Source organism: Triticum urartu, unplaced genomic scaffold (assembly GCF_003073215.2).
Source record: "Triticum urartu cultivar G1812 unplaced genomic scaffold, Tu2.1 TuUngrouped_contig_10020, whole genome shotgun sequence".
Classification (NCBI taxonomy): domain Eukaryota; kingdom Viridiplantae; phylum Streptophyta; class Magnoliopsida; order Poales; family Poaceae; genus Triticum; species Triticum urartu.
In genome coordinates, this window is record NW_024110847.1 from 1 (window position 1) to 13384 (window position 13384).

Here is a 13384-nt window from a genome sequence, read left to right on the forward strand (position 1 = left end):
ATATATATAGGAGGGGTCTTTAGTACCGGTTGGAGCCACCAACCGGTACTAAACGCCAATTTTCGCCAGGCCAAGGGGCGGAAAACGACCCCTTTAGTACCAGTTCGTGCCACGAACCGGTACTAAAGACCCCCCCTTTAGTACCGGTTGGAGCCTCCAACCGGTACTAATGGTTGTGTGCTGCCACCGGCGGGGCACAAATGTTTAGTCCCACCTCGCCGTCGCCGAGCGAAGGGCAGCTGCACTGGTTTATAAACCCAGTCGCGGCTGCTCCTTCGAACTCCTCTATATAGAAGGCTTCTCGGCCTAACTATGGCGCGCTGTCATGTGAGTCTGCCGGACCTTCTGGGCCTGAATTTGCACACCCTAGGTCTGGTAGGCCCACTGGACAGCGCCCCAACAATTTTTTTATAGTTTTTTCTTTTTTGCATTATTTATTTTCTTCTATTTATTTTTGAGTAATTTTTTATATAGTTTTTTTCTTTTCTGCATTATTTATTTTCTTCTATTTATTTTTTCGTAATTTTTATATAGTTTTTTTTCTTTTTTGCTTTATTTATTTTCTTCTATTTATTTCTGAGTAATTTTTTTCTGTATTTAGTTTCTTTGTGACCCTCTCTACTCTTTCACACATGCTATGTAGGTGAAATGATAATACCATGGCAAGTTTCAACATTTTCAGAGTTCATTTTGTAGTGATTTTCAATTTCACGATCATTTAGCTCTCTAAACAATTCGGTAAATGACTGAAAAACAGCAAATGATGTCAGAACGTGTTGGAAATTGATGATGTCGCTTTGAATGTTGCATAATGAACACAAAAGAAGTCGGGATTTCAAATAAGTATAAAAACATTGAAGTGTCCGTGTACTCAGATAAGTTCTCGTCCGAAACCCTGATACTCCGAAAGACATTGTCAAGTTTGTACACGAAGTGCGTCCAGTTTTGGCCGTGACCCTCTCTACTCTTTCGCACATGCTATGCAGGTGAAATGATGATACCATGGTAAGTTTCAACATTTTCAGAGTTCATTTTGTAGTGATTTTCAATTTCACGGTCATTTAGCTCTCTAAACAATTCGGTAAATGACTGAAAAACAGCAAATGATGTCAGAACGTGTTGGAAATTGATGACGCCGCTTTGAATGCTGCGTACTGAACGCAAAAGAAGTCGGGATTTTAAATAAGTATAAACAACATTGAAGTGCCCGTGTAACAGATGAGTTCTCGTCCAAAACTCTGATACTCCGAAAGACATTGTCCGGTTTGTACACGAAGTGCGTCCAGTTTTTGCAGTGACCCTCTCTACTCTTTCGCACATGCGATGCGGGTGAAATGATAATACCATGGCAAGTTTCAACATTTTCAGAGTTCATTTTGTAGTGATTTTCAATTTCACGGTCATTTAGCTCCCTAAACAAATCGGTAAATGACTAAAAACATCAAATGATGTCAGAACGTGTTGGAAATTGATGACGCCGCTTTGAATGCTGCGTACTGAACGCAAAAGAAGTCGGGATTTCAAATAAGTTTAAAAAACATTGAAGTTCCCGTGTAACAGATGAGTTCTCGTCCGAAATCCTGATACTCCGAAAGACATTGTCCAGTTTGTACACGAAGTGCGTCCAATTTTTGCCGTGACCCTCTCTACTCTTTCGCACATGCTATCCGAGTGAAATGATGATACCATGGAAAGTTTCAATATTTTCATAGTTCATTTTGTAGTGATTTTCAATTTCACGGTCATTTAGCTTTCTAAATAATTCGGTAAATGATTGAAAAACAACAAATGATGTCAGAACGTGTTGCAAATTGATGACGCCGCTTTGAATGCTGCGTACTGAACGCAAAAGAAGTTGGGATTTCAAATAAGTTTAAAAAACATTGAAGTGCCCATGTAACAGATGAGTTCTCGTCCGAAACCCTGATACTCCGAAAGACATAGTTCAGTTTGTACACGAAGTGCGTCCAGTTTTTGCCGTGACCCTTTCTACTCTTTCGCACATGCTATGTGGGTAAAATGATGATACCATGGCAAGTTTCAACATTTTCATAGTTCATTTTGTAGTGATTTTCAATTTCACGGTCATTTAGCTCTCTAAACAAATCGGTAAATGACTAAAAAACAGCAAATGATGTCAGAACGTGTTGGAAATTGATGACGTCGCTTTGGATGCTGCATACTGAATGCAAAAAAATTCTGGAGTTCAAATAAGTTTAAAATACATTGAAGTGCCCGTGTAACAGATGAGTTCTTGTCTGAAACCCTGATACTCCGGAAGACATTGTCCAGTTTGTACACGAAGTGCGTCCAGTTTTTGCCGTGACCCTCTCTACTCTTTCGCACATGCTATGCGGGTGAAATAATGATACCACGCCAACTTTCAACATTTCCAGAGTTCATTTTGTAGTGATTTTCAATTTCACGGTCATTTAGCTCTCTAACAAATCGGTAAATGATTGGAAAACAGCAAATGATGTCAGAACATGTTGGAAATTGATGACGTCGCTTTGAATGCTGCATACTGAACACAAAAAGTCCGGAGTTCAAATAAGTTATTAAAAATAAAAAAGAGGTGCAATGCTGGTTAATTACTTTCAAGCCTTTCGGAATAGTGTAGGCTGCACTGCACATAGCTCCGTGCAATCTATGCTATTCCGAAAGACTTGAAGCTAAGCAATGTGCAGGTGAGTATTGCGCCTCTCCTTCATCGTCTCTGCACTCACGGCTTATAAACCGCTCATACTGCCTCTTTCTTGGTGAGGTGGGACTAAAAATCAGCTTACTAAGAAACTCTAGTACCGGTTCATGCCATGAACCGGTACTAAAGGTCTTCGTGGGGCCCCAGCCTGACCACAGCCTGACACAGCCTCATTAGTACCGGTTCGTGGCATGAACCGATACTAAAAGTTGCCCATGAACCGGTACTAATGATGTCCGCCCGCCTAGCCGTTGGAACCGGCACTAATAGACACATTAGTGCCGCCTCAAATTCAAACCGGCACTAATGTGCTTCATATTTGACCCTTTTTCTACTAGTGACACCTCTAATTGCAGCTATAGATGCCGCCTCAAGGAACTGTATGGTTCTCCTGATTGAGGTATTGTACCTTCGTCTTAGCCTTGTCAAGTTCTTCAATTTTGATGAGTCCAGTTTCTATGTAATGACAAAAAAAATTCTCACTGAAGATGAGAACTTTCAACATCGTATGCTGGCCTTTTTTTTGAGTTACGTCCTATGCTGGCCTTTGTTTTGTGCACAATGACAATTTGTTCCACTTGAAGTAGACACTTTATTAACCATTTATTTTTTGAATTTGTGGTCAACGTGGTTACCACAAGTATGATGACAGTGAACTCAACCAGATGAACTAGTTGAAAATTAGTGCTGAACTGGTAACACTATGGTTGCTATTTATACCTGAAAGTGGAGAAATTTGAAATGCTACCCTGTAAATCTTTATTACTGACTTACCCAGGTTATCTTAAGGACATACATTTAACATCTGTTTCTGTGATAGGCTGGTGCTGATCGCATGGGAGCTTTAACCTATGCTATGGAAAATATCCATTCTGAAGAACTTGTTTCAAGTGACTTCGTCAATTACATTATGGAGGATGTTCCTGCCAACCGTTTTGTTCCTGATGAAGTAAGATTTACCTCTTTGACATTAAATGCTGGTTGAGTTCTGTTTTTCTAGAGTTCTAGTAAGCCCTGCGACATGGTGTACACACGCAATGTTTTTTAGAACCCTAGCAAGTTGCAATCCTCACATAAACTTTAGGAATTCTAGGGAGAACAGAAAACGCTCTTCTCTCAACTTTTTTTAGTATAATGGAAGCTTTTATTACCCCTTGCCTCTGCATCATAGATGCATATGCGTATATCTTAACTTATTACAATTTTTATTATAAAGTAGGTAGATATTGGCCTCATCTGAAAGTGGGCGACACCAACAACATCACGAAAACCAAAAAGCGGAAAGAGCAAACAATACGTGTTTTTTCTAAGGGATGTAGTGTTTGTTTAAGGAACTGGTTAGCCACTCCAGCCTCTTGGTGCCAACCTCCATTCGCTCCTTGTGCTGTGACCATTGTAGGACAACCAGCCGACCACAAAGCAGGGTTCTAAAACTTGCTGGGGGTGATCAACCTTGCCACGGCAATTTGGCAACAAACTGCATGTTTACTAAGCCATCTAGCCTGGCAAATGTGGTGTTAGGCAGAGATGTTGAGCTACTTAGGCACAGCCACACCACTGTTCCAAGCAACGATTATAGGTCAAAATTCTGAACGAGCAAGTTGTTGGCTAATGATTTGGTACAAACGATTATAGGTCAAAATACCTATTCCAGTATTTCTAGAGACAATGGCTCGGGAATGCGTCAATATTAATTACAAGGGCTCGGCAATGAGTATTCTGTTCTTGCTACCAGACAAGACAGAAAAGAGAAGTTGCCATTTATTATCAAAGTTGCCTTTCCAAGTATTTTCAGAACAATATGTCTCAAATGCAAGACAATTTCGTGTTACTTGAATTAAATAACTGTTAAGTAATATCAATTCAAGATTTAATACCATTTTGCGCAAGAATATACAAGGAAATTTTATCTATGTTATGTAGTATAAGTTTGAAGTTTAGAAATCAGTACCATCTTGCCAGTTATTACCGATGAAAATGTGACTTTCCTGGTGGGTAAGGGTGGAAACTGGTATGGTTATCTGTATATGTTAGCAAAAAGATTTTTGTATAAACGAGATCCATATTTCCATACCTTTACGTCACAATTTTAAATATGTTCGTTAAAATCTATCTATTCTTGTGCATCTGAACTCTTCATAAATTTCAATATCTTGATGATTCAGGATGAGCCTGAGTCTAAAAGGAAAGTTAAAGCGGAAGGCTTTAAGAAACTTGCAGACTGTAGTTTCAAGCAGGAGGATTATCTTAGTGCAGCAAAATCCTACACTGTGGTATATTAAAGCAACATATACTTTCCCATATTTCATCTTATATTTGTCCTTTCCCATATTTCATCTTGTCCAATATCATAATTGATTGTGTACCTCTTTTTTCAAGCTCTATGCCTTAAGCAGACATGGTTCCTGGATTTACTTTTGATCATAAATATTCTTTTGGAAAAACTTATCTAACTACCCAAATTTTCACACTGAAGACTGAACTAGGTAGTTGTTTTCAATGATTTTGAATCTAGTGTGGCAAGGTCCATATCCGTAGGGTCGGCAGCTATTAGACAGTGCTGATTTTGTTACAAATCATAGGGAGAATTGAGACAATAATGTGCTTCCCAAGTCATAAACATGACAAGGGAAGATTATCATAGTGTGCTAATCTAATGATGCTGAATTTGTTTGAGCATAAATTCAGTGTTTTGTTTACAACTCAATTGCCATATACTCGTATAAAACTGTTGTTTATGAGTTACTGCTATCTGCACTGGTCAAGAGTCAAGACATCGTGTATAAGGAATGGGTGAAGAGATAAAAAGCATCATGATATTCATTTGTAGGAAGACACGTGGAATTATAAATATAAGTACCTTTTTTATTCATGTTGGGCATGGTGGTAACTGTATGTTGAGTGCCTTGTTTTCATTGTTGCTCATTCTTGCTTTAGTCAAGTAATCATCTATACTATTTCAGATCTCTTTCCAGCCATGTGCATGCTGATTTGCTACCTCGTTGTTCACAAATTCTGAACAGTTTATTTATTTATTTATTTTATGGTCACTATTGATTTGAGTTGTTGGCTGTAGGCAATAAGGTTTGATCCCAACAATGCAACATTGTACTCAAACAGGAGCCTTTGTCGGCTTCGCATGGGCGAGGGGGACAAGGCTTTGTTGGATGCTAACAAATGCAGAAAATTGCGGCCTGACTGGCCAAAAGCCTGTTACCGGCAGGGTGCAGCTCTGATGTTGCTCAAGGTTACATAGAAGATACTGACGGATGTTTTTCCTTCTTTGTCAGTTTGTCTGCTAAATCTTTTTGACCATTGACTAGTGGTTTACCATCAGGATTACAAGGGTGCACGCGAACATTTCTCGGATGGACTCAAGTTGGACCCGGCCAACACTGAGATGGAGGACGCATTACGGTATCCCATCTGCCTAACTGTTTTTTTTCGTTTGGGCAGAACCTTCATTGGTTACATTATGAATTTTTAAGATGTCCTTTCGTTATTGGTGGTTAACTAGACGTGTACTGAACTCCATGTTTCAGCCCATCTTATCGTTAGTTACAGACTTATATATAGTGTTATTCATTTTTTTTAGGTTTTACTGTATTGGTCACTTAACTATGCCGTAGATAACAACCTGTCTTTACCTTAAGAAATTGGGGATGTGTTAATTAAGCTCTGTCTATTTTCAGTTCCTGTATATGACCTTAGATTATTGCTCTTTTTTTTGTTGTTTTTATCAAAAGAAATATGCCTGGCCTTTTCTTGTCCACATTTTTATTGTGCATTTGCTCCAAAAGTGTTACTAGTTGCAATACGCAGGAAAGCTCATGATGCCATGAAAGATGTCTCGCAGCCCCAAGGTAGGGCAACTGTCCGAGTGTTGCAGGGAGGAGTTCTGGATCTGGTCTCTAGTCGGGTTTTCATTGAGCTTTTCACCTTTTGAGCTGCCTGTCGTTGAGTGTCTCGCCTTTTGCTTAAAGACTTTCAATTCCTGAACTAAGTAATCTGTTGAATTCCTGAACCAAGTAGTCTGTTGGGATATCAAGTAATCTGATGGGAATCAAGTAATTCTGTCATGCTTGCATGCATAAATATCTAGTTGATGTTCTTTGATTTATATTGCCTTTCATCTCTCTTATCTCACGGTCTGGGTGTAGTAAGAGCATCTCTAAACCATCCAAAAAATCACTTGACTGCAAAAAAAAACAGCCTTCGGCGTTACACCGACCTATCCCCTAAAATATCAGGAATGGAGCTCCCAGTAATCATCTTCTCTCCCCATTATTAGGGGGATTTTGCACACAGCAAAAAAAATCAAAAAAAAAATAGGTGGGGGGGATCTTTCCATCTACAACCACTACCTAGATCCAGGCTCAGCCGATGCACATCCAGCCTTCTCACGTGAGATTTGCTGCCTAGATCCACACTCATCCCCATCTCACACCATGGCAATTATTTCATGTACCTGCCATTCAAATTTGAATTATATTCATTAAAGGCCTATATATGCATTTACTATTTTAAGTTCAACAAGCAAACTCGTGAAATTTCAAATTTTGACATGATACATATAATTGTGTGAAAAAATTAAAGGCCAACCGAAGAAGTAGGAGTCGTTTCACATCCAAACCTACCTTGTTTCGTCTCGAAACCTAATTTCTTCCTCGAAGATGGTCTGGTTTGTAAGCAGTCCATGTTACAACATTTGTGAAGCATTCTCAAAATTTTACCGAAGCCTTTAGTAGACATATCATGACACAATGCCAAACTCTTGGGATTTCTGTGCTTCATTTGATTTTATTAGAATAAAAAAGCAACTGGTGTATGGGACAAAGCCCTTTTCTTGCCAGCATTTTACACGGGGGGTGCAAGGTGTAGAGCCCCAGTAATTTAGTAAATAATAGTGAAAATAACAAAAGAAATAACAGTAGCGGGTACCCGGGCCACTTGTACTTCGGTCAATCATGCGTGGTCGAAATATTGTGTTCTGATTGGTTGATATCGGCATCCCAGATCGCCTTGGTCTACTCCTTCTCTTCTCCTCCTCTTTTCTCCTAATGCAGCAACGCATCCCGAAATAGGCTTTCACCCCACTATATAGATATAGCAATCACTCGATACAACAATGAGTACAATGCTGGGGCAAACAACACAAGCATGCCCAGAAGAAACAAAAGAGAAAGAAGAGAGAAAATAATGTCAGCAACGTCGGATCAATGAAAACGATGATGACCCGCAATCGCTGCGCCCACCGGAGAGTTACCGCCTCACTCCTAGCACCTTGAACCTCCGCATACCAAGCAACACCTTCAGGAAGGAACACGACGACGATGTTGCTGCTCGAAAAAATCCTAGGGTTTCCCCCGGTATGCAGAAGGCGTGGGGAAGGGGAATACCCGACGCCCTTTGGGAAGGAACGGCTGTGCCCAAGGGCGTCACCGCATCGGTGCCAGCAAGCCAACGGGGAGTTCTCCCATCCGCCAAACACCCACATCCCTGAATGGTCCAACGCGCTCCATCAATCATGCCGCCCACCAGCATGCGCCACCGCGGTCTTGTCATCATCACTGCCGCTGCACTATGGTCAACGAAGCGAGACCGACGAAGCTGAGAGGGAGCAGCCGGGAATGAGGAGCGACAGCGTCAGCAGCCATGCGGGAGGGGACAACCTCCACCGCCCTCGGCGGTCACCGATCGGACGCAGCAATAGGAGCACACCAGGCCCTCTAGTCCTGGCTGAGCCCGAAAGGGGCTCGTGAAGCTCCCATCTGAAGGAAATATGCGCTAGAGGCAATAATAAAGTTGTTATTTATATTTCCTTATATCATGATAAATGCTTATTATTCATGCTAGAATTGTATTAACCGGAAACTTGATACATGTGTGAATACATAGACAAAACACAGTGTCCCTAGTATGCCTCTACTAGACTAGCTCGTTAATCAAAGATGGTTAAGTTTCCTAACCATAGACATGTGTTGTCATTTGATGAACGGGATCACATCATTAGGAGAATGATGTGATGGACAAGACCCATCTGTTAGCTTAGCATAATGATCGTTAAGTTTTATTACTATTGCTTTCTTCATGACTTATACATATTCCTTTGACTATGAGATTATGCAACTCCCGAATACCGAGGAATACCTTGTGTGCTATAAAACTTCACAACGTAACTGGGTGATTATAAAGATTCTCTACAGGTATCTATGAAGGTGTTTGTTGGGTTGGCATAGATCAAGATTAGGATTTGTCACTCCAAGTATCAGAGAGGTGTCTCTGGGCCCTCTCGGTAATGCACATCATGATAAGCCTTGAAAGCAATGTGACTGACGAGTTAGTTGCCGGATGATGCATTACGGAACGAGTAAGAGACTTATCAGTAACGAGATTGAACTAGGTATTAAGGTACCGACGATCGAATCTCGGGCAAGTAACATAGCGATGACAAAGGGAATGACGTGTGTTGTCATTACGGTTTGACCGATAAAGATCTTCGTAGAATATGTAGGAACCAATATGAGCATCCAGGTTCCGCTATTGGTTATTGACCAGAGAGGTGTCTTGGTCATGTCTACATAGTTCTCAAACCCATAGGGTCCGCACGCTTAACGTTCGATGACGCTTTGTATTATATGAGTTATGTGATTTGGTGACTGAATATTGTTTGGAGTCCCGGCTGAGATCACGGAGATGACGAGGAGTCTTGAAATGGTCGAGAGGTAAAGATTTATATATTGGATGATAGTATTCGAACACCGGAAGTGTTTCGGAATGTATCAGGTACATATCGGATATCTGGGGGGTTACCGGAACCCCTCCCCCCCCCCCCCCCCGCCCCGCCTCATATGGGCCATAGGAGTGAGGCAAGCCAGCCCACAAGGGGTGCCCCCCAAGGGAGGAGTCCAAATTGGACTAGGGGAGGGGCGGCGCCCCCCTTTCCTTTTCCTCCTCTCTCTCCTTCCCCCTTTCCCCTTCCGGTAAAAGGAAGGGGGGGGGTGAATCCTACTAGGAGCCCAAGTAGGACTCCCCTACTTGGGGCGCGCCTAGGGCCGACCTCCTCCCCTCTTCCTCCTTTATATACGGGGGTGGGGTGCCTTTAACACACATCAATTGTTCCAAACCGTGTGAGACGCCCCCCTCCATAGTTTACGCCTCCGGTCATATTCACGTAGTGCTTAGATGAAGCCCTACGCGGATCACTTCACCATCACCGTCACCACGCCGCCGTGCTGACGGAACTCTCCCTTGACACTTTGCTAGATCAAGAGTTCGACGGACATCATCGAGCTGAATGTGTGCAGAACTCGGAGGCGTCGTTCGTTCGGTGCTTGATCGGTTGGATCGAGAAGACATTCGACTACATCAACCGCCTTAAGCTAACGCTTCCACTTTCGGTCTATGAGGGTGCGTGGACACACTCTCCCCTCTCGTTGTTATGCATCTCCCAGATAGATCTTGCGTGACCATAGGAATTTTTTTGAAATTTCATGCTACGTTCCCTAACAATGGCATCCGAGCCAGGTCTATGCGTAGATGATATGCACGAGTAGAAAACAAAGAGTTGTGGGCGATGATAGTCATATTGCTTACCACCAACGTCTTATTTTGATTCAGCGGTATTGTTGGATGAAGCGGTCCGGACCAACCTTACATTACCACGTTCATGAGACCGGTTCCACCGACAGACATGCAACTTGTTTTGCATAATGGTGGCTGGTGGGTGTCTGTTTCTCCAACTTTAGTTGAATCGAACTTGACTATGGCCGGTCCTTGTTGAAGGTTAAAACAACAAACTTGATGAAACATCGTTGTGGTTTTGATGCGTAGGTAAGAACGGTTCTTACTAGAAGCCCATAGCAACCACGTAAAACTTGCAATAACAAAGTAGAGGACGTCTAACTTGTTTTGCAGGGCATGTTGTGATGTGATATGGTCAAGACATGATGTGATATACGTTATTGTATGAGATGATCATGTTTTGTAAAAGTTATCAGCAACAGGCATGAGCCTTGTGGTTGTCGCTTTATTGTATGAAATGCAATCGCCATGTAATTGCTTTACTTTATAACTATGCGTTAGCGATAGTTGTAGAAGCAATAGTTGGCGAGACGGCAATGACGCTACGATGGAGATCAAGGTATCAAGCTGATGACAATGGAAATCATGACGGTGCTTTGGAGATGGAGATCAAAGGCACAAGATGATGATTGCCATATCATGTCACATATTTTGATTGCATGTGATGTTTATCTTTTATGCATCTTATTTTACTTAGTACGACAATAGCATTATAAGATTATCCCTCACTAAAATTTCAAGGTATAAGTGTTCTCCCTGAGTATGCACCATTGTGACAGTTCGTCGTGCCGAGACACTACGTGATGATCGGGTGTGATAAGCTCTACGTTCACATACAACGGGTGCAAGACAGTTTTGCACATGCGGAGTATTTGGGTTAAACTTGATGAGCCTAGCATGTACAGACATGGCCTCGGAACACCGAAGACCGAAAGGATGAACGTGAATCATATAGTAGATATGATCAACATAGATATGTTCACCATTGAAAACTACTCCATCTCACGTGATGATCGGACATGGTTTAGTTGATATGGATCGCATGACCATTTAGATGACTCGAGGGGATGTCTATCTAAGTGGGAGTTCTTAAGTAATATGATTAATTGAACTTAATTTATCATGAACTTAGTCCTGATAGTTTTTGCATATCTATGTTGTAGATCAATGGCCAGTGCTACCGTTCCCTTGAATTTTAATGTGTTCCTAGAGAAAGCTAAGTTGAAAGATGATGATAGCAACTACACGGACTGGGTTCGTAACTTGAGAATTATCCCCATTGCTGCACATAAGAATTATGTTCTTGATGCACCGCTAGGTGAAAAGCCCCCTCTCGCTAATGTAGACGCTTTGAACGTCTAACAGACGCGGTCTGATGACTACTCTATAGTTCAGTGTGCCATGCTCTACGGCTTAGAATCGGGACTTGAAAAACGTTTTGAACGTCATGGACCATATGAGATGTTCCAGGAGTTGAATTTAATATTTCAAGCAAATGCCCGAGTTGAGAGATATGAAGTCTCCAACAAGTTCTATACCTGCAAGATAGAGGAGAATAGTTTTGTCAGTGAACACATACTCAAAATGTATGGGTACCATAACCACTTGACTCAGCTGGGAGTTAATCTTCCAGATGATAGTGTTATTGACAGGGTTCTTCAATCACTGCCACCAAGCTACAAAGGCTTCATGATGAACTCTAATATGCAAGGGATGGATAAGACAATTCCTGAGCTCTTTGCTATGCTCAAAGCTACGGAGGTAGAAATCAAGAAAGAGCATCAAGTGTTGATGGTTAAGAAGACCACTAGTTTCAAGAAAATGGGCAAGGGAAAGAAGGGGAACTTCAAGAAGAATGGCAAGCAAGTTGTCACTCCCGGGAAGAAGCCCAAGTCTGGACCCAAGCCTGAAACTGAGTGCTTCTACTGCAAAGGGGCTGGTCACTGGAAGCAGAACTGCCCCAAGTATTTGGCAGATAAGAAGGATGGCAAAGTGAACAAAGGTATATTTGATATACATGTTATTGATGTGTACCTTACTAATGCTCATAGTAGCGTCTGGGTATCTGATATTAGTTCTGTTGCTTATATTTGCAACTCGAAATAGGGGCTACAGATTAAACGAAGATTGGCTAAGAACCAGGTGACGATGTGTGTCAGGAATGGTTCCAAGGTTGATGTGATCGACGTCGGCACGCTACCTCTACATCTACCTTCGGGATTAGTTTTAGACCTGAATAATTATTATTTGGTTCCTGCGTTGAGCATGAACATTATATCTGGATCTTGTTTGATGCTAGACGGTTATCTATTATATTATTAAAACGATAGAAAATGAACGGTGAAGATTTGTCACCTGAAAACTAGGATTTGTCAACGGTGGAGATTTAAAAACATGTTTCCATAAATCACAATTGATTGATTTCCGGTAAAAAAACGAAGCAGCGAACGGACATGGAAGTACACACGTTGGTTGATTTCCAATAATGACACGCACGTGCAAGCTGACAAGTATGGTAATCGCTGGCCAATATTATAATATAATTACCCTAAAATATTATAATATAATTACCCTAAATATGTATGTATACCAAATACAAATACAGCTGATTGATTTCTCAGAAAAAAAGAAGAAGCAAAGTAGCACAAGGACACGGGACTATACACGGTGATTGATTTCCGGATGCCTAGCAACTTGAAGTCACAATAGTACATGGATCCACCTTCACCTCATGAAAAACTCCCTCTCTCTTTGTCCAAGATAAGCCATGGTTGGTGTTGCTTCGTAGATCAGCCATGGCGCATGGCAATCTCAACCATTAGTTCTGTAGGTTGTGCATGAAGAAGTCTTAATTTATCTGGACGATGCGAAGGTGTGGCTACTCTGAAAGTGTAGAAATAGGCATGAAAGGGTGTACAGAATCAAGAAGCCATGCATGCACAATGCTTATTGACTGGATCTGGATGTGACACATCGCCCGGAACAGCCTAGCATAAACTCTCCCAAGAGCTCAAGGGAAAATTGCGATCTTGCCCTAATGAAGCCGATGAACACAAATATGTGCCCTCAGTTTACGGCAATGTTACAACAAGTACGCAT

General features: G+C 41.6%; 1 protein-coding gene across 1 annotated transcript; it reads left to right on the plus strand.

Moving 5' to 3' along the window:
- Positions 1-3039: 3039 nt before the first annotated feature.
- LOC125526422 (protein STIP1 homolog) lies at positions 3040-6647 on the plus strand (the record flags this gene model as incomplete). Its single annotated transcript, XM_048691138.1, has 6 exons — positions 3040-3101; positions 3522-3650; positions 4867-4974; positions 5778-5948; positions 6039-6118; positions 6524-6647. Coding segments are annotated over 6 exons (674 nt in total), but the record flags the coding sequence as incomplete, so codon positions are not given.
- Positions 6648-13384: the final 6737 nt, after the last annotated feature.